General features: G+C 38.5%; 1 protein-coding gene across 9 annotated transcripts in view; it reads left to right on the top strand.

The window, feature by feature from the left end:
• Positions 1 to 24,978, top strand: part of SH3KBP1 (SH3 domain containing kinase binding protein 1) — a 211,899-nt gene that overhangs the window by 170,751 nt on the left and 16,170 nt on the right. For all 9 annotated transcript variants that reach the window (XR_010995877.1, XM_068179919.1, XM_068179921.1 and 6 more), the window contains 5 exons: positions 5,056 to 5,157; positions 9,117 to 9,168; positions 13,012 to 13,092; positions 15,555 to 15,717; positions 20,533 to 20,618. Coding sequence is in view for 8 of the 9 variants with exons in the window: in XM_068179919.1 (XP_068036020.1) it covers positions 5,056 to 5,157; positions 9,117 to 9,168; positions 13,012 to 13,092; positions 15,555 to 15,717; positions 20,533 to 20,618 (484 nt within the window). In the remaining variant the exon portion in view is untranslated. The remainder of the gene's footprint in view (positions 1 to 5,055; positions 5,158 to 9,116; positions 9,169 to 13,011; positions 13,093 to 15,554; positions 15,718 to 20,532; positions 20,619 to 24,978) is intronic.

Raw genomic sequence — 24,978 nt, forward strand, 5'->3', positions numbered from 1 at the left:
CTGTAAGCAATTCCAGCAGGGAGAGTTCAGTCATGTTTGGTAGTGGGTAATCAGTCACCACCAAGCCTGTAGCTGGGACACAGCTTGGCATGAGAGACACGTCAGCTGCCAGGCATGAACTTGAGTCTTAATTTCATGGTCTTCAATGTGGTATCAGGTACTAAAGGGGACTGACAGCTCTGCCTTATCCACCTCCATTGTCACCTGTTTTACCATCAGAGAAAACCAGCGATGGTGTTTGACCAAAGGGCTATTTGTGTTCTTGGCTGGTGGCAGCTGGGCTCCTGCACTGGGGGGGTGCCATGGGCCAGTGTGGTGTCAGTGGAGTCTGTCTGGGTGCAGCTGCTTCTGAGCAGAGAGTGGAGTATTTGTCAGACTGCAGAGCATAAGGTGCTTTATGCTGGGCTTTTTCTTCAATCTCCACCATCTCCTGCTTTTTTTCCTGTTGAATTGAGAGCACCAAGGGAAGGAACAGCACAATGTTTGCTCTAATACAGAGCAGTAGTTCTGCTGCTAAGAAACCTTTTAATGTAGGATACTGTGTGCATAAGAGACCAAGCAATGTCATGATTCTTTCACCCAGAAGAGGAGAAAGCATGACTCTACTGTTTTATGATTTTTCTTCGTCAGTACGAGAGTAGCTGCAGGATCACTGCAGCTGCTAAAAAGTGACTAAGCCTTGATTTTATGCTGTCAGCCCTACTTATGTCTCTCACTGTATTTCACTTCCATTCAGTAACAGTGTGATAAATCTAGTGCTCTGAATGGAAACTTTCTTTGACAAATATCTCTGCATGGCTTTTGGCTAGTCTCTCTCCTCATGTATCTCTCTCTTCCCCCTCTCCTCTGTCCCTACTCTTTTAGTCACCACAGACATAAGTTTCAGAGTAAAAACTGTGTTTTTACCTTTCTTGTTTTACCATTGGTTTGGGTTTGTATTTTGTTTTCCTTTTTGATGTTCCCTTCTGGAAAAAAAAGTCTATTTTCTCCAGATGATTCTCTTTTCCAATTTTATTCACAGCTTGCATGTCTCACTAATAATTCTGTGAAGAATAGTTCTTCTTATTGTTCACATCAAGAACTGGACTGATGTTTTTTAGTTCACTTGTGTATACTCTTATAATTCTTGCAAAAGGTAGCTATATTCTGATTTTTCTAGTAATTTCCATTTCTCCCAGATTTACCCTTTCCTCTGACTTATGTAAGTGTTCCAGCCCAGGCTGACATTTTAGTACCTTATATTTTGTGTAATATTAATTTCTTATAAAGTTTAAACATGTCAAAAATTCCTCAACACTTTAGTCTTACCTTTTGCTATGTTTTGTCCAATTTTTGCCCAAATATTTAGCACAAAATGAATGTTGCTAGTAAAGCCAGTGTATTCAGTTTTTTATGCTTTATTTGGGAACTACAGGGCTTGGAATTAGAATGGTTGCTGAATGGATGTGACAGCTGGAATCACACTCTGCCTTCGCTGCGGCAGGCTCAGTGGGCAGACAGGATGCATGACATGGAGGATTCCCTATCCTCGCTCTCCTGGCTGAAGGGTCTGAAGGGACAGGGGCAATGGCAGCAAGCTCCTGTCCAGCACAGCAGGAGCATCTCCTCTGTGACTGTCCCACCTGTCCAGCTGCCCTGGTATAGTCCACTGACAGGCTGTCCCAAGATACAGGTGATAGGCCTTGAGCTGTGCCAGAGGAATTTTAGATTAGATGCTAGGAAAAGTTTTGTCACCAAAGATGTCAAGCACTGGAACAGGCTGCCCAGGGAAGTGGTTGAGTCTCCATCCCTGGAGGTATTTAGAAGACATATAGATGTGGCACTCAGGGATATGGTTTAGAGGTGGACTTGGCAGTGCTGGGACAAAAAAAAAATGGATTCAGTAATGTTAGAAGTCATTTTCATCCTAAACTGTTTTATGATTTTACTTCACTAGAAATGAGGATAAAACCAAGATTTGTATTTTAATAAGAAAATACAAAAATCTCCCTCAAGATTTTTAATTTCTCTGTTTCATTAATCTGCCTCAATGTGAACCAGCAGTGAATTTCTCTAAGGTCTTTGCTTGCACTGTCACTGCAATGAGAACGTGGGTATAGTCTCCAAATTAAGCTTTGTTAGGAGCTGATTTTTACAGTAGCTAAATGTTGATGCAGCTACCACTTAACTTGATGAATTTCAGTAGCTGGAGTATCTTTTCTGCCATGTTTTACTCTTTCAGTTTCATAAATATTTTGTGAGGGCTTTCTTCTTAAAGGAAACCAAAATGCATTTCTAGTATTTGGGTTACATTTTCTTCATAGGACTTTGGGGATATTGCATCATCTGATTTTTGTTTAAGTTGTTATATGAGTCTGACAGGATAACATGGAGATAAAGCAGAGATCCATTTGGTTTGTTAATAAATTTTGGGTTATTAATAAAGATTTGTCAGTCTTGATACTGGATTGCTTGACAGTTTTTCTATAAAATTTGCATATTGAAATTATAGCCATTTTGCTGTACTTGAACACATGAACACAAGATATGTTAAAAAAAGACAATATGGTTAAGATTGCATGGCTGATGGCAATCTGGAAGAATTGGAGTGGTTTTTGCTCAGTGTTCACAAGCAGACACATGGTTTTCATCACGCTGCCTTGACTGTGCTTCATAGCTCTGCCCTTTGTCAGTACTTGTGGTGGCTGGTGCAGCTGTAACTCAGGTGTGCTTGTGTGCTGCTCTGTCTGCCAGCACTTTAGGCTGGCTTCCAGGAGCTGGGGCATGGCGAGCCTGCAGTTGTGGGTAGCAGGAGGGCACCACCATGGAGATTCTTCACCAAATTTCATTAGTAGCTTTTAACTTCTGAAATCTCTTTATTTCTTTCTCAGTGACCCATAAGTTTCCTCTTGCAAGTGAAGTAAATGAGAAAATTAAAGAGAAACTGCCTAAAGAGAATTACTTACTGTATGGAAATCCACCATGGTGATTGGCTGCATAAGCCTGAGTGACAAGTTGGAGAGGGAAAAAAAGCAAACCTGCAGCTGTTTGGGATTTATGAATGTGTGACACAAACAGCAGCTTCATGAAAACAAATGAGCTTTAAAAAGGAAAAAAATCACATGTTAATGAAGTGAAGAAGTATGAGTAATATTTGTGTTCCGTAAGAGCATAAAAAATCTAACCTAAAAAGCATATATGTGATGTCTTGTGCTGTTCAGTCAGGATTATTAGCTAGTGCTAAGCTGTGCAATCAGTTGAAGCACAAGCTTTTCGTCTCTGGATGCTTGAATTATTCTTAATATTTTTCAAAATCTAAATTGGGTCATAAATGTTTAGGCAGTTTCAGATTAGCGGCGTAGGGGGTGGAGGGCATTATAAAACACACCATGTGATAGAACAGTTGAGTGCCCTGATTATTAGGCTGTGCAAGTAGATAGAGCCAAGTGGGAGAGAGCCTCACACCAGGAATGAGGGGTGCTGGCTCTGTGGCCAGAGGAGAATCCTGCACCGTGCCGGCCCATGCCATGCATGACTGGCCTCCATGGAGTCCTTGACAGCCCTGTAGGTACTCAGCAGATGTTTTGGAAACATCAGCTGGTCAGGAATCAGCCCTGTCACTAATAAAGGTCTTACAGAGCTGGGAAATACCTCCTAAATAAGTGTGGGAAGACCTAGAAAATGTCCTCCCTGGTGGAGGGCCACCCTGCTAAAGAGAAGGGAGAATGCAGAAAAGCAAAGATTAGGTATGAGAAAAGATTATCAAAAAAAGAATGGAAGGATTGTTTTGTGTCTGCATTACATCAGAAAAAATACTGAGATAGGAGGGGGGAAAAAGCCAAATGCACCAAAACAGACATGACGTAAGAAACCAGGCTCTTTAGCTTCTGTGTTTAGTTGGCACATACTCAGGTGACCAGGAGTCATAAATAAGCTAAATAAAGATCCTAGAACAAAAAAATTAACAAAAACCACCCCCAAAACATAAAAGCAATGATCTTTAATGCTAGTTTGGTTTCTCTCAGATATCATCCAGTAGCTTACAGAAAAATACCAATAAGCACAGTCATTGTGAACAATATTTTTAAGACTTGGTATTAAGTACACCTCACTAAGTTAACCTGCATTGTTCTGTCATCCATTTAGCAGCTAAAATAAAAGATTTTATGGAAATCAGGAAAGGTTGGCCAGCCTGATGTTGAGCCAACTTTAAAAATTGGCTGAAGTGGTTTTAAGACTAAGCAGACAATGGGTGATTTTCCTGTAATTGTGTTTTGGAAAACAGCTGAGCTGTTTCAACTTGAGCTTTCAGGAAAAAAGAATGTGGAAAATCTCAACAGGAAGTGTTCTATGCAGCAAACACACAGACACAAAAAAGTGAATATGGAGCTCTGAGGACTTAGGGAGCCATTTCAACCTTCTCTAAAATGTTGTGGCTTCTGTTACTGTTATTATTAATAACAAAAACAGCTGCTTTTTTATCAATTAGACCCACTGATGTTACTTATTCACCTATTTATCTGTACATTGTTTTGCTATATACTCTGCATTGTACTGCTCAGAAATGCTGCAGAAAAATAAGGTGATGCCAGATATTAATCAGGTGCATTATGCCTTATTAATTGGAGTGAGATGGAATTTAATAATTCCAGTGTGTCAAGCATTTTTTGAAAGTATGGGAAATAAGGGAAATTTTTTATCTCCCGATGTACGATGTTTAATGAAGTTACTGTCTTTCTGCAGAATGAAGTCAGAGAGACATAGGGTCATGCATGATCAAAATGCTGACTTGTTTAATAGATCAAATGGTGAACTAGCATTTTGTTATAGACACAGACAAGGTCTTGAGCTCTTACAGCATGTTCATTGTTCTTTCCTAGCTGCTCCATGTGATAATGGAATGCAGGGTGGTTATTGAAGTTTTTGTCTGATGGATTACACTGTTAACCTGGCACTCCAGCAAATTGTCATATTCTAGCAAACAGGCAGGACATTATGCAAGAGAGTGCTTCAGCTCAAAAATCTGTTCAGTGCACCAGAACACTGTGGTTTTCATTTTATTTTACTGTTTTGTAGGATTGCATTGATGTGGGTTGGTGGGAAGGAGAACTCAATGGCAGACGAGGTGTCTTTCCAGATAACTTTGTCAAGCTACTCCCTTCAGATTTTGAAAAAGAGGTAAGCAATATATTCTTTCATTTTCACTTGAACATTTAGAATTAAAATAGAGCTGAAAGAAATCCTCTTTCAGATATGTGATTTTGACAAAGTTTTACTTCTCATCTAATAACATAAAAACATAAAGGAAAAAAAAACTGGGTTAGAAAGCATCCATAAAAAGAACGTGTGGCACTCAAAGTCATATTACAGAGTTTCCTTGAAGGGTTTGATTTGCCCATCCAGTCACCCCACCTGCACTATGCTGCTCTGAAAACTCTCTGTTCTATAAGTTTGAGAGAGAGAAGAACTAGAGGTCCCAGGACTGAGTCATGTGATGCGATGATATCCAGAATTCTTTAATCTTCTCCATTGTTTTTGTGATGGAATATGAAAAGTTAGAATATCACCTACATGCTGATGAACAGCAGTCAAGCACTGTTCCAGAACAAAAAGGGTGAGATTTTATTTGTGAAATTTGAAAAATAAAAAGTTTTTGATATCTTGGAGGTAAATTTATCACAGATAAATTTCTTTACCTCTCAGAATTACTAAAAAAGAAGGTATAAAACCTATGCAGAATTTTCTTCAGCTCCTATTTATTCAAAAAAGTTGTTATTTGCCAGACAATATTTAGAAATCTTTTGGTTTCCTGGAATAAAGTAATGGATTACTTCCCCCAAAAGACCATTCCATTTTTAGGAACCTTCTGAGTCATCAGTGGGATATTACAAGCTTGCAATCAGGCTTTTGATGAGTATTTCACAGTGACAGTGTAAGCCTTCTGTGATAAAACTGAAACTTACTGACGCCCAGCTTCACTCTTTGGCAATAAAATTAGATGCTAAAGGCAAAAATTAAATAACTTGGAAAGCTTAATAAAGCAACTATTAAACAACTCACAGAGGCTAACGTGATAATTATTGAAAAAGAAAGGAGAAGAGCAGCAAAAACTGTGGAAGATGAAAAGGCAATTCCACAGCAAAGTGCATATCCTGGCTTTAGGCCTAAAAATGAAAGAAGGTGATTTCTAGAAGAGGCAGAAATCAAAAACCTGAAGACATAGTGAACCTATTATAGAAGAAAAAAATCCTTAGTGGATTATTCAGTCTTTTTGAACTTAAAAATGATGTATCTTTAAAGTGATTTTTAGAGTACAATTGAATATGACTTGTAAAGTAAATTAGATATTCAGACACTTGGAAATTACAGCTAGGTTTGCTCTAACTGTGGAGAATAGAATTTTATTAATTTTTGAAATGCCACAGATCTGGCCATTTGAGTAAGTAACTGGTAGGACTATAGACTATCTGTCTTTGCTTGAATCAGTGCTAAAAGGGAAGGAGATAACTACTTTACCAGTGATTTTGTCAGGTATATTCTGATGTGATCCAGAAGCCTTGGATTCCATCCCATGGTCTGAAAGTATTTGTTGCAGTAGTTCTTCTGTCTGTTCAACAAAAGCTTGGGATCTCTTCTCATCTCCTTGTCCAGTCCACAATTTTCCAAGCCTGACTCTTTTCCACACATGCCTATTTGTTCCAGGCCTTTTCTATTCACTGCCTAGTCCCAATCTCCACCTCTCAGGTGGTCTCCATTACAGGATTTTCCCCTGAGCTCACTACCTGAGTCCAAATCACCATCTGGATTTACTTTTTATCCCTTCACCAAATTTCTTTATACAGCTTTTTTTCCTCTCACCTTTTATTCTTTGTCCCTGCTCTGTAGTTTTGTTCTTTTCTTGTCCAACCAGTCCTGGCTTCCTTTCTGTTGGCTTAATTTCTAGTCTGTCTCTATCACCTTCTTGGTTATCTCATCCAGCCACAGACCCTTGTAAATCCTTCTCGCTCCTCCATGTTCCCCGAAGGAGTCTTTTATGGCTCCTTCAAACTACACCCTTTCTGACCTTGGTCTGTCCTTTTGAAACAATCTATTTCCCTCCTCAGCTTTCAGTTAAAGCCACTTTGTCAAATGAACCATAGGACCCTTTCTCCTTTGTGCCTCCCTAGATAAGTGCTTTGGTTGTAATCAATAGTGACTGTAGTGAATCTGTCACTTGTCCATCTGCACTTGTTATGCTTTGGAAGACACATCTCAGGGGACATAACTTAGACCCCTTACAGGAGAGAACTAAGCCAAAAGATGTGCTAAGGGAGTGCATCTCTTGTATTCCAGCTGCTGATGTATGGTCAGTCAATGGGCTCAGTCTCACACCCCTCCCCAATAAAACCCCAAATGCCTGTTTTGTACTGTTGACTCCTCAGCATCAACTATTTCACTCTACAGCCATTATCAACAGGACTCCTAATGCCTATCACAGGACAGTCATTGTCTCTGTCTCGTTTCCATTCCAAATTTTTCTTCACTTTTCTGTATTTAAACCTTAAACCATGTTGCTCAAATTCTTGCAGAAGTTTCTCTGAGAGTGTAAGGGACTCAGTGTTTGTGGACAATGGCCCATGGCAGCCAGGCTGTAGAAGATCATTCTGATCTCCTAAGTTCTTGGCCACAGCTTTCTCAGGTTGATTATGGGAGGTGATCTGGTCAGGGTAAGATGGTAGGAGAAACTTGAAGGTTGCTGGATAACAGCTTTGAGAATATGAGACTTACCCTGTCTGGGCAAAAACTGATTTTTTTTTTTTTTCTCCAGAGATGAATACATTTGTTAGATTTGAGAGAGATCCCTTGGAAGGGTATGTGGCAGGCACTCAGCCTTCACAGCAAACCTGCTCTCTTTCAACCCTCAGACCAGGATCTGAGAGTTCTAGGGCAGACACTGAACTAATTACTGCAAGTGAACAAAGCAATTGATCTTTCTCAAAAGCTTTGGCAGATAGATAGAAAGTAACTGTGGGGAGGGCAGGGATCAATGAGAGTTTGAGAGAAAATACTAGCCTAAATGGCTGATTGAAGTTTGGCAAAGCTGTGCATATCTGGGAAAATAATTTTATTTCACATTTGTTCCACAAGACAATATACATTGCTAGATAGCCAGCAATGTAGTGAAAGTGATTGTGATCAATCTGTAGCAAAGGAAAGAAGTTCTCAGAAAAAAAGGATGAACATATGGAGGAAAAAATGTTTGGTTTTTTTTTTCCTTGGAATTTCTTCACAGGAATCTTGATAGTTGGTTGAGGTTTTTTCAAAGTGAGAGATAAAGTGTGTCATTTGATCTAGCATGATGCTCCATTTGGTTGTGTACTCATTCCAACGCGCTTGCGGCGCCTGCCAGTGTGCTGTGCATGCATTCACACACATCAGCACAGAAGAAGAGCCATCAGCCCCCCAGCCTGCAGGTGAGGAGAAATTGTTCTGGCACTGCCAGAACTGTTGGTGGTCATGTTTCTCAGTCTTACCATTACAGATCTATTAGGAAAATCATCATAACAGGGAAGGTGAAAGTATAAAAGGACAGATTAGTCAGAATAATTCATTTCATTTCACCAAACATCTAAAATTCTGATCTTTCACAACTGGAACTCTAAATATATCCTAGTAAGTGAATAAAGAGTAACCTTTGCTGTATTTCCTGAGTTCTGCATTTTTGACTCATTTATGGGTCTGAAAATACCTCAGGTTTTGCCACATGAATCTCAGAGTTTCTTTGTGTTTCTTTTTTTTTTTTTCCAAAAAGGGTAAATATTCACGAGGTTAAATTTTAAAGAAATAGACTTCTTCATTAGATCAAAGGTCATGTATTCCTCCAGTCTTTAGGTACATAAAATGAACTTTTTTAACCCCTCAGCAGGACATTTCAATTGCAAATATAAAAATGAAAATTATATTTTATTTGTCAATGCTATTTTCTCTCCTCAAATTCATTTAAATGAAGTTATTTCAGGAGAAATATGTGACAGATCTGTAGTCTCATGACTTGTCATTATTAATGTTAAGCACTTTATGATTAACTCCAGCCTCTGTATGAATGAGATTTACAGGCCTTTTGAAGCAACCTGTTTTCTTCTGTTATTAAATTTTAGAGACCGAAGAAACCACCACCTCCATCAGCTCCTGTCATCAAACAAGGATCAGGTAAAGTGCAGTTGATTTTTTACAGCACATGTCAGTGAGCACATCTCAATCTAAATTAAGTGTATTCAAATTTATATAGAATTCATCTGTATCAAAATTGACAAGCAGCTATCTAGACAACAGCTAATAAATCACAATCAAATGCAAGTAGTTGGTACCCCTGAAAGACTGTGGTGGGCTTTAAATGTATTGAAGTCAATCATCTATACCATTTCAGAAGAACCTGTTTTTCCACTTAATCATGTTAAATCAGAGCAAGTGTGATACTTCAGTTTTTAAAATTTTTTTGGTTTTGTTCCCTGACTGAAGTTGATTGTGTGTGTGTCCTTGCAGTACAGACACAGTATGTGGAGCTTGATAATACCTGCAGGAAGAAACTGCATTCACTACATATCTGATTTATTCTAGAGGCACAGAGCTTTTTAGAATATCTATAAAACAGTGTCATACAGTGGCCTCCTCTGAGCTGCAATCTAAGTCTTGCAGATCTGCATGAATGCTGGATCTGGCTGGCTGCTCCAGGTTATAGGCAATAGATTCTTGGTTTTCAATACTTTTATAGCCCTGAGTATGAAACTAAAAGGAGTTATCCTGAATGGTTATGTAGATAAACATGTTGAAAAAGTATTAAGGAGCTGATTCTGTTTTCCAAACAGATGAGTGCTAGCAAAACTGATTTTATGATATGTTATACTGAATTGTGTGTAGATACTGAAAGCTGAGCATACTTGTATTTGTAATTTTAAAAGGACCTCTCCATACTAATTTTCAAAAGTGCTTGCATGATTTATTTTTATAATGAAACTTAGAAACAGTTAAAGAATCTACGCACTTGACAGTCCTGAACTTGGAAACCAAATTCCAGTTCCATTCTTGTAAAAATACAAATCACAAGGCAGGGGATGCTCTCAGAGTTGTCATTTGTATTGCAGTTGTGGTGGAAACATAACTGTGGCTGGAATTCTTTAATCCCTTAAGTCCAGTCAGTTTGTAAAAACTGCAGCAGCACTACTGCTTCCCCCACTGCAGGCACACATTAAAAACCAAAACAAAGATGTCCAATCTCTAGATAGTTTTCTTGTTACTGTGATGTGTTCCAGCTTTTGGTGCTTTAAAAATTAAATTTTCCTCTCCTACAGACTTAAGCTGATAGTAGAAATGCAATTTACACCAATATACAATTTAATGTTAATCAATATGCTATAATTTAAGTAGTTTGAATTCGTCACGCACTTCTTTGACTACAGAATCATGACCATAAATATTTGCGTTTCTTATTGACATCCTTGGTTTCTTCTTCACTCTGTCTTCAGACTCAAGGAAACATAAATTTGATTTTAAATCAGTAATAGATCCAGGGAGAGTAAACCAGTAATAGGACCAGAGAGAGCAGTATGACTTTGCCATCTAGTGGTCGTTGTATAACAACGATGTCTTAGTGACCACTGCTGTTAAAGCCTGACGTGTTTTGTAAAAACTCTCTAAAACTTTATATTTATTTCAATTTATACTGCTATAATTAGAGAATAAGACTTTTAATAGGTACTTGCTTGCATAAAATGCTTTAACTATGTCACCATAGCATTTTTCCTTCTGAAATGTTCCCATTTTCAGAAGGAAAAATGGTTGTAAAAAGGATGCAGACAATCTGATTAAGGCCTTCTAAGTCTATGTGAAAGCCAAGACTATTGCAGTTCTTTCTTTTCATACTCATTATTTGATAACTCCTGGCTGATCAGGCACAAGAGTTTCTTCTGATATATATCTAGAGCTGAAAAATCATCCTGTGTTTATTACCATCCTGCCTTCCTCTACTTTGTCAAATTATTTCTTCACTGAGATTATACTGGATTTTACCACATCTCCACATCAGGTCTTACTGTTGATAGAAGGTAACAACTTCAGTAATGCTTCTGCATATTTGACCAGTCGCAGCGTGTTGAATAAATTTAAAACTGTCAGTTGCAGCCTAAATATTTAAATGTCAGCATCTTCTGATGCAGAGCATAAAATCAAAGGAGAGAATTAGAACTTGTCTTTGTAGTACAAGTGGCATATGTGTAAAGAGGTGTCTGTATTATAGTAGAGATAGAAATTTATAATCTCCACAGCAGTAAACAGCCAGGGCCATCTGTGCTGCACTTTGCAAAGCAAGGTGAAAACTGGAGAGCCAAATTTAGGAGCACAAGTTCCTTAATGAACTAGTCATTGAAAAGCATTGTCATTTCGCGGGGTAGCTGGGGTAAGCAACACAAGAGTGTCCAGACCGAAGGGTAGGAATACTCTTGAGTTGCTCTGGGAGTTCCCAAAGCATCCTTGAAGGTGACTGTTACCTGGGAGCTAAGGCAGGATCATGGTGCCTGTCTGGGCGATGATTAATTTGGGGGTCACAATCCAAGTAGGAAGAACAACTGCGTCTGGGAGCTCTTCTGTGGCTGTAGGCTCATTGTTCTAGACTTGGCCTGAGAATGTCCCTTTGTGTGCTAAGGATGACTGTTAATCATACTGTAATTAGACACAGATTCATGTATCTTTCTTTTTGAGCACAGTAGTGTGTGCAAGATTATCGATACATTGACTTGTGCTTTGCATAACTTGTGTTTTGAAAGGCTTTAATTGCTTAGGAGCAACAGCTTCTCCTCTCTGGAGTGAAGTCTTTTTCATAGAATTATTTCCATTGGAAAAGATGCTTAAGATTATCAAATCCAACCATAAAAGAGAATTTAGTATTATTTATTGACATGGTATGTGGTACTATTGCCTGTCCAATGGCACCCTTGGGTAAAGAAACAATGGCTGGTGATCACCACTGATGACTACTGATTTCTAGGAACCAGCTGCAGAAGGGAGTTGCAACAGCACATTCAGAAAATGTAAATGCACATGAGAACTGCATATAATAGAATAGATTGAAACAAAAAATTGCTTTGTGCTCCTTGCCCTGCCTTCTCTGCTTTTCTTGGATTTCGTCTACTGTAATTTTTATTGAAATGCTAATAGTGTTACCTGAAGCGGTTTTCAACACTACTGAGTTGAAATGGCATTAGCACCTAGTGGTTAGCCAATGCAGCAAAGCCAATATCCAGTAAAGTGTTTGTTATAACATGGGGATTAGAAGATTTCATCTTGAATGTGCCAGGAAATTTTTGCAAAATCTTCCCGTTGTTGGTGCCACAAGTTCTCATATTTCTTGGAGCTACAGAAGTCCATATGTCAGGGCCTCTAGTACAGAGGCAAAAGAAGCCTGGGGCTTACACCTCCAGGCCAAAAGCTGTCAACTAAAATAGTCATGCAAATAGTCATTCAGAATGCTGCCAGCACTGCTTTTCTCCTCCTTCTAATCTGTGGAAGTGAACAGCTACTAGTAGTGGAGAAAAAGGGGAGGGATATGTTAATTTAATGTAAAATAATCTCTGTATATTCAGCTCCATCATGCATTCTCCTGACATCGCTCAATTAATTGATTTATTCCTAATGTTTCTGCACACTGTTGAGTTGTTCTTCATTTATGTCTGTAACGATAAAGGATTTATGTCTTTGATAAAGGATTTGTCCACATTTTTTAAATCTGCAGTTATTGATTTTTTTCCCATAGAATAGTCAGAGTGTCTATTCTTTGGGATTGCACACTTTGGAAACTGTGAATTTGATTATAAAGAAATAAATACCCAATTGCTTTTTTGTCCTTATGAACAGGTAAATATTTTATATAAATTTATGTTCAGTTTTAGCAAGACATTTCCAAATTGGGGAATATAAAAAGCCTAAGAAATTGCAGAATTAAATCTTATGTCACTCTTTTGTTGGCTTGGTCAGAATTCCAAGTTTTTCTGTCTTTGATAGGGACCACAGATCGAAAGCATGAAATCAAGAAGATACCACCTGAAAGGCCAGAATGTCTTCCTAATCGAACAGAAGAAAAAGGTATGAAATGTGCTTTCCTACCTGTTCTCTGCAGAGAGATGAGGGAAATAAAGCCAATGCACATTCTCATTTCCCACTCTCTGTTTCCATTATGTGTATTGTTTGGATGTTTGTGTATTGTTTGGATGTGTATTGTTTGGATGTTTTGGACTCACTCTGATAGACTGTGATGATAGGCATTTTGGAAACGCTCTCATTGCTGCTTATAGACCGAATTCAGGGTGTTCAGTTGTACCCATCTAGAGCTGTTGAGTACATGCAGCCACAACTGAGGTCCAGGGGAGATTTGCTCTCAATGCATGAAATGCTATATAAAGCCCAGTGCTCTGTAAAACCCCAGGTTTTACAAAGGTGCTCAATCAAATAAAATACCCCAGATTAGTGTGTACTTTTTCCTTAACATCTGTCTTCTTTGGTTCTCTAGTTGAAAGCTAGGTTGGTGGCTTTCCTGCATCACAAAGGGATTTTGTGGAGATCCAGTCATTAATGCTTATGAATCACCCCATTATCATAGCCACAAAAGTCACAGGCAAGGCAGCGAAGAAATGAAAAAATCCTTCAAAGCCATGTTTGAACATTGCAAGAAATGGGACACAGTACCACACAGAGCAGGGACAAGCAAATTAAACCTTTAATGGTTTCATTGTGTTCATTGTGAATGGTGAATAGTCTCAGGAAAATAGTTACATCTGTTCTCTAATTGAAGATGGTGCCAAGTTTCATGTGTTAAGTGGACTACTAGATTGTACGAACAAGTTTGTTATGGGATTTCTCAAAGTCTAAGTATTTGAACTTGCAGCCTTTTAAAAGGTATGTGTATGCACATGACTAAATGCATAATATGCAGTTATAATTTAGTGACAGAACCCTCAGACTTTGTACCAAGAGCTGTTTCTAGATATAAATCTTAGCGATCTGACAGGTGTTTTAGCTGTTTCCTCTACATAGGTTTATTTTTGGTTACGTATGCTGCTTCTCGTGGTTATCTTAGCAATAAAACCCTTTGCTTTCCATTTTTGGATTTAAAAAGCCAACTGCTAAAACAGCAGAGGAAATTTAAATATGTAACTGTCCTGGACTATAAATAAATGTAACTTTTCTAAACATTGAAAAGAGGCTGTAGGAGTAGTGCCTACATCTCAGGAGTACCAGGGAGTGGCAGGAATGGCTCATATGATGTGGCAGCAGGGGTGGCACAGGAAGGTCCTCTGAGCTCTGTGTTGGCACACTGCCCAGCCTGTCCCTCATACAATTTAGATTCTTGGACACTGATGCAGTATAAATTGTCACAGGATTAAGTGTGTAAAAATTACACAGTGTGCTGGAAAAGCTTCAGTGTTACTGAGGACCCGATGACTGCATCTGCTCAAAGCATCCTGCCTGTGAACAATAGTCGCTAGCTGGACTATTCCACACCTAATGTGCATTGTGTTGCTGGGGATTTATTCCATGATCCTCTCATTAATGGGTTCTCATTAAGAACCCATTAGGCAATATCCTGTAACATTCCCAATGTCTCTTAGATGTATACAGAGGTGTAACATTTACAGCATATCATAGGCAGCATTGTCAAGGGAAGTGGGGTATTGAAATAGTAGGATATAGAGAGCAAAACTTTAGTTCCTTGGAGAGATTTGTCCTTTCTTTAAGAAAAATCAGGTCTTCTCGGGTGTGGAAAATGTGCTTACATATTTGCTTTGTATTAGGAATTTAGAGCATATTATTTAGAAGAGTTATTCATGTGTATTGTACTTTAGACATGCACGGGCGTTGCATGTTTGGCATTGGATATTAGCATGGTGGCACTCCCTAACTATCTGTTCTGCAAATGATCTAGGTTTTCATCAGCAAGCTGAAAAATTCAGCATATAAATCTGTGCTTAAAACCTAAATAATAGGTCTGGTTTTTCTGAGGGGTTTACATCCTGCTAGACATTATTAAGTTTTTGTGCTTATATTTTATTTTCACTTAACTGTAGTTCACTTGAAACATGCTTTTTTCCCTCCCAAAAATAGTATTTCTCTGTTTCTCCAAGAGATGTTAAGAATATCCAGCATAGTTATTTTTGTGACCTTCTAAATTAATATTGTTTCAAATTAAAACTTAATATAAGTTTTGCTCATGGGAAGTTGTACCATATGGTATTTAATTTCTTGCCATTCTTGTACTTTACAGTCAAAAACCAGTAAGTTACTAAAATAAAAAATAGTATTCCCATCAAGATGCTGCACACATGTTTTGGTTGAGGAAATCCAGGAAGAACAGCCAGGCAGGTTGAACAACTGATTTGTGGCAAATATATCAAATAAAGAATGATTTAGAACAGAAATGGAAAGGTTTTTCTTTGTATACAGTCTATCTGCAGTTGAAGATTTCTTCTTTGAATGTAGACATGTGAGTGCAAATGAATTCCACTTAATAATATCCCTATTCTTTTTTTCTGGAAATGATTGATTTAAAGAAAGATCAGAGAGAGAGCAAAAACAGTTAGACTTGCAGAAGCCTTCAGTTCCTGCTATACCTCCGAAGAAACCTCGGCCACCCAAAGCCAACGCTGTGAACAGACCTGGCACCTTGCCCCCGAGACGACCAGAAAGACCAGTTGTGCCTGTGACTCATGCAAGGTATTGCTTTTCTTCTGTCCAGTGCTTTTGGGATTAGTGGAAAAAATACACCTTTAAAGAATTTAGGTTTTGCAGTTTATGTCCCAGTTTATTTCACAGTAAGTGTATTTAAAGAACAACAAGAAAGAAGAAAATCTTTATAGTCATCTGGCTGGACCATAACTCTCTTCTCAATAATAGAAGTTCATGACATTGCTACTGATGAAATTCTACTGTTACTGCAACAGTGCAGAATGTGTTGGAAATACTTCCATCAGAATGTTACTCTGATCTTGACTTTCTTAGTTTACCTCAAATTATTGCAGCTTAGCTCAGGTACTAAGTCAGTGCAAAAGCTTAGATTGTGCTGAGGAATAGCATTAGGCAATGCACATTTCAAATACTGTCAGCCTGGTTTCAGTCTGCTTTCTTTGATCATTTTAGATCAAACTTTAGCAAAATACACATCTTCAGAGCTCTTCTAGCTCGTGCCACTGAAGAATAATGCTGTCAAGTAGTTATTCTCTAATGTTGGTTGTCACTCTGCAGTTACATGATGCTTTTTATCAGAGGAGGTTACAGTCTTTGAGGAGCACTGAGAAATTGGACTTGCCAGCATAAGTCTGTTTATTCACTGCTAGAGGAAAGGTTGCAGAAATTAAAGGTCTCACAGTAGTCCTAATCAAGTCTAGGAGGCTATCTTTTAGTCATCAGCAAGTGGGTTGTGTACTGTAGATTTCATTTATGCATAGTGAATAGAGTTAGATGAAAACCAGAATAAAACAATTGCCTAAAATGGGCAAGCTGTGCATTTTGCAGACAAACTAGAATATAGGCATGAAAATAGTTTTACTATTGTACTATTAGGAAAATTAGCTGCCATTGAACAACTGGAGTTCAAGTATAGTAATGGTAAATTAAATACCAGAAGAGAGTACTGGTTAGAGTAGAGTGAAATGCTAGACATTGATTCCATTCATTCCTCCGCATATGGTTAAATTAAAAAATGCTCCTAGTGAGAAATCTGGTGCAAATAAAAAGAAAAAAAGGCACCTGCCTTGGGCTCCCAGTTTCATCTTACTGACATGCTTTAGTTGTACATCTCTGAGAACTTACCCTTCTATCCAGGTGCTATTGCCACAACTTATTTTGGACTTGTCTTTGAACATGCTTGCCCAATTGCTCCAAAATACAGTCCATACCTGCTGATCACCTGGGCATACTTGGAAATACAAGTATTTGCTACAATCTTCAGGCTTAGCAATGTGATGTCTTAGAATGACCAAAATATACCCTAGTGTTCAGTTCACTGGTGAGGCATGCAATGGAGTAGCTATTCTTTTGTTCTATCCTTTACTTGAAATATTTTAAACATGCTGTAAAGTTTTAGCATTTAGAACTTTGGAAGGTTATTTTGCTGCTCTTGTGTTTTCCTTTTTTTTTTATCCTAAGTACAAAATTGTATGAAGTAACCATGTATTTTTAAAAATATTTCAATTTTCATGTTATCAAAGGCAAAAGGCATACCTAAACAGAAAGCTTTTTATGTTCTTAATAGTCCAAACTTTGCTATGTCTAGCACAGAAAAAAAAAAGGAAAATACTTTTAACTACTTGGATAATTAAGAAATATGAAACTTCAAGTGGAAGCAGTTACTTCAATAAAGGTATTTTGTTTTTAAATCCATTCTGTATAATAAGATACTAATTACTTTAAGACCTATTGGTATCCATTTCCAAAATCTGAAAAAGCAATTAGAATAAAAATTCAATCAGCAGAACTTTTGCTGACCTGTTGTGGTTTAACCCTGGTGGGCAGCTGAGCCTCATGCAGACACTCGCTCACTCTCCCACAGTGGGATGGGGGTGAGAATCAGAAGGGCAAAAGTAAAAATCTTGTGGGTGGAGACAAAGACAGTTAAACAGGAAAAGAAAATGATGCATGTGCAAGCAAAGAAAAGAATGTTGCTGCTTCCCATGGGCAGGCAGGTGTTCTGCTATCCCTTAGAAAGGTGGGCTTCATGACCTGCAGTGGTGTCTTTGGAAGACAAATGCCATAACTCCAAACATCCACCTTCTTCCATCCTCCTTCTTCCCTCACCTCTGCGTGCTGAGTGTGGCACCATGTGGTGTGGGACATCCCTCGGTCCATTGGGGTCAGCTGTGTCCCCACCCAACTCCTTGTCCACCCCCACCCTCCTCCCTGGTGGGATGACAGGAGAAGCAGAAAAGGCCTTGACTCTGTGCAGGCACAGCTCAGTAACGATGAAAACACCCCTCTGTTATCTACGCTGTTTTCAGCACAAAGCCAAAACATAGCACCATGCAAGCTGCTATAAAGAAAATTTAGTTTATCCCAGCCAAAACCAGTACATGATCATTTGGGGAAAATTGCTGTAGTTACAAAGTGAGTCCTATGAGATTTCCTTGGCAGCTGCTAAGCAAAAGAGGGTTTTCTTCTGTCCTGAGTAAGTGGCTTGCACCTTTTGCATCTCACTGACTTTTTGTAGTGATGATTGTTTTTCCATTTAAATATAATCCTCCTTCACTGGAGGCAGAGTAGGCCTTCAAGGGCAGTAGGACTGATAAAAACCATGTGGGACAGTGAATAGCTGTCAGTTTGTTCCAAAGGCTTCACAGCTTACTTAGACATACCACGATTGTACAATTTATAGAGAAGTCAATTCCCTGGAGTAGGCAAGCCATAAACACCTATAGTAGGTGCATTTTTTTTTTTTTTTTTTTTTTTTTAATTGTTTAAACCAATACAATCCATACCACTGCTAACAGGATTCCTTGTCCTGGCACCCCATTCCCACAGCCTCCCTTATGTTTAGCACCTGCATTTGTTCAGCTGCGCAGCCATATAGGTCAGGGAGTTGCTTCAGATGGCAATAAATCAGTTTGCAGTGGGACTTCTATTAGTGTGGGGTTTCTCTCAGGCTGATCATCTGTCTGGTCAAGCTGACAGCCTGTCTGTATGGGCACAAGCAGAGAGGGACACTGTGAATGAGAAGGGAGGGTCCATTCCTTTCACAACAGTATGGATGCAGAGTGGCATAATAAGCCTGTTGATTCTTTGACAACAGGATTGGGGTTTTCTTGTGGGGCTGTTGCCATTTATCTTGGTATCTTTTGTAGTTAAATGGTAAATATTGTGACTTTCAGCCCTAAATCATGCCATTCTAAGAATCTCTCCAAAGCCATACTCACACATTTCCTAGAGTGCTTCCAAATCACATTGTGCTCTCAGATTGCTGGGAGATGTATGTGTGCAAAACAGAGTATGCAGACAGATGCTCATTGCTCTGTCAGCCAAGGAACTATGTTGCTTTTTATAGGTTTACAAGTTTATTAGCAATATAAGAAAAAGTTAAAGCCTAAAAAATAAGAAAACTAATTGTTCCGGTAGATCACTTGGAAATGCTCTTATTTATCATCTTGCCAATTCATACATTTTTCTATGCATGTGTTAAATTTCTTCTGTGTCCTTCCTGGTGCAGACTCCGTGCCATATTGAGAGCTGTGGAGGACTAGTTTGCTATTAATCTGATTGTCTCTTTTTTTTGTTCACTGATCACCCTATCACAGGGTTCAATGGGATATACATTCACTTAATCTATGACCTCCTTTGGGTTTTAAGAAAAATTTTCAGCTCTTTATCACAGCCTTCCTGAAGTCTGAAATAGGGTTTCCAGCCACTTTGTGTTTTGCTCATAAGCTGCTGCCATGAGCTGAGGTTCAGGCCATCTGTCATCAGCTTATGGTATCAAAAGCAGTGACCAATGAAAAAATCAACAAGATTTGAGAGCTCGCTATGTATTTTACTGCCAACAGCTAATTACTGCTAATTTTTGCACTGTATAGTACACATCTGCCTGGGTTTTTTCAGGGCAGATCTATATTTTTATCCCTAAGTTGGGTACCTTACATACATCATAATTTTTATAGTGTTACACTGGGAATAGTCATTGTGGAAAAACTGTTGTATTTGTCAAGTGACCTGATAATGATGGCAAGTACGATATATTGCATTAACTGAACAGTTATTGTCACAGTAAATATCAGAGATTTGAGTGACCTGTGCGATACTGAGTTACCCACCTACCATTGCTGGGTTTTTTATATTGTTTCAGTAGATAGATTATTTCAGTAAACTCAAGTACTTGTGGGATAGAATGTTCTCCAAAGCAGGGATAATTTTGTTGCTTTTGTTTGATCTTCTGTTTGATTTTAAAATAGCCCCTCTGTATAAAGTATCGTAGCTCCTGACACTTTACTATTCAAAAGACATTTCTGACAAATTAGGTGATCTCGGTTCTTTGGACTATGGAAATAGTATTCATAGTCTAGTCTCATAAGAAAAGTGCAAAAACATGGTGGAGGAATTGCATTTATGAGTAAATACTTGGAAATGCTGAAACACACAGTGCTAGCTTGAGGTTCTCTCACTTTCTGCAGCATTCCAGGTAGTCCACTGCTGTAGTTTGTGCAAGCCAATTAATTAGCAAAAACTACAAAGAAGATGTTGAAGAATGTCCCTTTGCCCTTAGGTTTCCTTCGTGTTGAGATGCTGTGAACATCTGAAGAATTATTCCGGACACTACAGGGTCTAAAACAGGCTTTTTGGACAGGTGTTAAGGAGAAATGGGATAAGGTTAATCCGTACAGCATGTCGACTTGCTAGAGATTGCTCTTGCTGACATTGCTATTACTCTGCTGCTGCAAAGGAAGAATACTTTGCTCTCTCATTATTAATTGCAAGTTAGCTATCAATTTACTGTAACCCACACAAAAACTCCCAATAAAACATCTCCTCTTCTTGATCCAAATGCAGGAGTGATAGTCCAAAAGTGGAATTAGTGGGCAGTACAGTATCCGGCACTCTAGAGAAAGACTCCTCGGAAAGAAGCAATGACATCGGTAAGTTATAGTGCTTTCTACAGTTTGCTTAAGAAATTTATGGTGCAAGTTTCTGCTTTTTAGTGACTTCTGTATAATTCAAGAGGCAGATTGAGGATTTGGCAATGAATGTGAGTGCTTTTATATGAAATTTTAAAAGATTGCAGGATTAAAGGATCATTTCTACTTTACTTAAAATAGTTTTGCTGGGGTTTTCTATTAAAACAAATATGGAATAGTGAGCTATTTTGAATAGGAAGGCTCTTGTTCTTTTTGTTCAAAACTCTGAAACAAGTGAGAAGGCCAACAATAATAAGGCATACTTGTTTAACTGATGTAATAGTGCTGCCATGGTTTTAATACTGCAAAACATTGTGGGTTCGGTGCAGTTAGTAATCTTTACACTTTCCAATACAAAGGAACAGAAACCCAGTTCAGGTCAATTTGACTAAGTTTTACTGCATTCATTTATTAAAAGCAGTCTAAATTTCTATTGTAAACAACTTGTGTTCCTGACCCATGAGCCATTTAATCAGGAAGTCACCTGGAAAGGAGCAACAACAGGTTATTTTTTGGTCCTCTCTCACCCTCCTTCCTCCTCAAGCTGGCAAAGCAGGAGCGATGGTGTTTGCTGGGTGGGTGCTGCCGAGCGTGGCCCTTGGTGAGCAGGGTGCAGTGAGCGCTGGCCCCGGGCAGCGGGGAAGCCCCAGAGCCATCTTCTGCCCCTGCTCAGAAAGCCCAGCAGCTGCTGCCGTCGCTCTTGGCTCGCAGCTGTGCCCGCACAGACCCGTGTTTGTCTGAGGCAGAGCCCGGGGTCCTGCCTGTGTAAGCATTGCTACCTTTCAGCAGGGCATGAAATGTCATTTTGGTGTGGTGGTGTCTACCCAGACTGCTTTATTAGTAAAGCATTTCTGTACAATAGCATCCTTTCAACAGCCAAACATGCCTTTTCCTCAGATTTGTAAGCAGAACTTCAGGTTATAGAGGAATTTTAATTGCAACATAATGACAGAACACTAAATACATTTCACATAGGTCTGTGAGCTTTCCAGCATACACATATCTGCTTTTTGTAATGCTTCTGCTGTTGCTATGGTTCTTCTGGAGTAGCAGGTAGTATGTTTTTCCCAGATTTTCATTTGGCTTAAACTTGGAAAGCCAGAAGCTCGTGATAAATTGCACAAACCTTTTTATTGTAGAGATTATTAGAAAGGAATGGTATGGAAATGCAGACAAATTCTACCATTTACTGTTTCTTAACTATGTTTACAAATTTGCTTCAAAGCACATAAGCCTCTGCTTACTTGAAAGTTATGAGTGCAGGTAGCATATGCTTACCTGTGATGGAGGTAAACTTTTTTTATTCCTTGTTCTAGTTTCTTTGGAATCACGATCAGGATAAAAGCTTAGAGTGTTTTGTATTTTGAAGTTTCATTGGTTATGGTTTTATTTTGTTTTATTCTTACCATGTCAGGCAGGAAATCTGATTTATAGAAATTTTTGTTCATTTCCAGAACATGGAGGGGGAGAGGAGGGTAGCAGAGGGAGGAATTTGGGTTGTTTTGGGGTTTTTTTTTAGATGCAGAATAGAAGCCAACAAGAATCCATAAACCAAACCATAACATGTTGCAAAGGGTTTAGCTGATGTCCTCCTGTTACCACTTACACGGAGAACCTATTGAGCTCAAGGAAAAAATAGTGTGAATACTTAAATAAGTATAACTTGATAGGGTCAAACCAGAATGGCATTTACAAGGGCAAATCATGTCATTCTAGCCTGTTAGACAACTTGTTAAAAGAAAAAAAATAAATAAATTATGGGTTTGAATTGAAAGGGGATCCAGAGATCAGAACTGTTATAAATTTTCAGGCAGCTTTTGACAGCTTGTGTAAAATATTGTCGAATAAATAAAAGGCATTTTAAGAGAGGGCAGAGCAATAAATCAAGGCTTAATAAGAAAAACCAATTCAGAGTGGATTAATGTCTTTTCCTATGAGGAGTGGTTTGGAGTTCAGAGCAGTTTATGGTGCAATGTAATTGTAGAGATTTATGGTAAGCGTGTGATTTTGTTTAATTTATTTACAAAGAGAACAACGGGCTGGAGAAGTCTTGTGGCTACATGAGTTATAGAAAAGATGACGGATGTGTGAGTGGAGTTGTCCAGTGTATTCCAAAACACTGGTGGATCTGGCTGTATAGGTCCAGATAATATTTTAACAATGATATATTTTACTGGTTTTGCCCCTGTATCATGTGCTCTGTAGGAAGGACAGTGTCAGCTTCTCTGAGGCTCATCCATCCTATCAAAATGGATTTGATTAAATCTACCATTTGGTGTCTTTTCAGAAATCCAAATTTACACAACAAGTTAGAGTGGACCGATGTGACAGACAAGGTGTGACTTAGCAGTAGCCTTTGAAGAAAATTGTAGTTAAATGGCCTTTGTAGCAGCTTGGATGCATGACCATTCTGGTTACTGGGCTCCTCTTTATTGTTCCATCAGTCCAATACCATTCCCAGTCAATCAGAGCTCTCAGAGAGAACAGGGGGAAAAGCAACAATCACTTGCAAGTTGCCTCACCCTCTCTCCTGCTTATGCTAAGTACTGATGGTAAATTGTGCACTGAAAATGAATACCACAGCACCTCCTGGCTACTTTGCACTAGAGATATTAAGCTGAGTAGTGGCTGCCACTTTCTTAGTCCTATAGCCAGTCTAAAGCTCTTGTTCCTTCCATACAGAGCAGAGAGAGGGACAAAAACCAATCGAGAGACAGTTTTTGTCATTAAATGAAACCAAACTAATACTGGATGGAGAGCAATTGTTTATTCTGTGATGCCTTTTTAAGGACTTCTAAGTTGGTTCGTTTTACTGTGATGAGATGAGCACCTCTATGATGGGGGAGGAGAAGATACAGGGCTCTTCCATATGCCTTCTCTCAAAAAACAAAAAAGTGATCAGCAACAATGAAATCAGTAAATCAGCCATCAACATCTGAGCAGCAATATACTGAGCTGAATTGGGAATCCAGATTCAAAACTTGCATTTTGTTTAGGTCCCTTGGAATGGCTTTTTCCTGTTTATTTTCTGAGTAACTTTCTACCAGCAGATCAGTGTTGTCTAACCAGAAAACCCCACACCGTTAAAAACATTCTCCCCCCACTTTACTAATTGTGAAAATCACAAATGCTTGAGCCAGGTTGAGTGATGTGTAATACTGTTAATAATGTTCTAAGAGTTGCATATATAAAAACGTTATTTTTATGTAGATATTAGCTCATGACATGGTTTCCTTAACATGTTCAGCAGAGCTGTGACTTCACATGTAAATTTCTTGATGATAATTCAGTACTGATTACAATTTCCCAAACTGTACTGACGAGAAAAAATTCTGCTTAGCAACATCACTGCTGATTGTAGATATAATGGCAGTTCTTATTCCTGTTGTCCATGCATTTACTTTTTTCACACTCTTTACAAAAGCCATTGGAAAACTAGCCTTCAGAATATATTATTTAAGAGGAACCATTCCCAATTCCTCTTACTTTTTCTTTTGTTTTCTTTTTCCCTGTTTTCAGTGATGTCTTTACTTTCCTTTCCACACATCTTGCATTCAACTTTTCCTATTTACATCTCTTTGCCATGGCTAACTCTTCTTCATTTCATGAGGGTAAGGCTTTTTTTTTTCTCCATTTCTTTTCTATCCTGTCTTTGGTTTAATTTACAATGCATATACAAGCAAATACAAAAAGAAGCATTTCATAGAATGCCAAAATTTACATGGATATTACAGATTTTTTTTTAATTAAAAGTTGAAATTGAGCATACTGTGGCAGAAAAACTTGCATCATAGTACTGAAATGAGAAATCATTATCATTTAATGTATCATAAGAAATTTTAGTGGCTAAGGTGATGTGCAGTTTACATGTGGTGTTTGTCAATGCTCTGGATTCATTAACTTGTTCTTGCAGACAGATTTTGTCATCATAAAGTGTAATGCACGTGTTTCATTGTGCAAAAGCATTTAGAAACACACTAGTATGGTTTTCTAGTTTGAAAGAGGAAAAAAATCACAACAACCATACAGTAAAAATTTGAAGAGTGTTCAGGGACACTCAGGGGAAAATGTGTGGTCATGTACCCAAGGCTGGGGTTAAATCTCAGTGGTTACTTACATCTTTTGGTACATTTCTACCAACAACAGGTCTGGATTGGCAGTGGCTTTTTGAGCTTGTAAAATGCTTCTAAAGCAACATAGGCCACATTGACAATAAACCCTATTCTACAAACTGTTGTTCCTACATAGAACTACATTGATTTCAACAGCTTCAATTCATTCCTTATGGCATAACTTGACCTTTCTTTTGGTGACGTGTTTC

Source organism: Anomalospiza imberbis, chromosome 2, assembly GCF_031753505.1.
Source record: "Anomalospiza imberbis isolate Cuckoo-Finch-1a 21T00152 chromosome 2, ASM3175350v1, whole genome shotgun sequence".
Classification (NCBI taxonomy): domain Eukaryota; kingdom Metazoa; phylum Chordata; class Aves; order Passeriformes; family Viduidae; genus Anomalospiza; species Anomalospiza imberbis.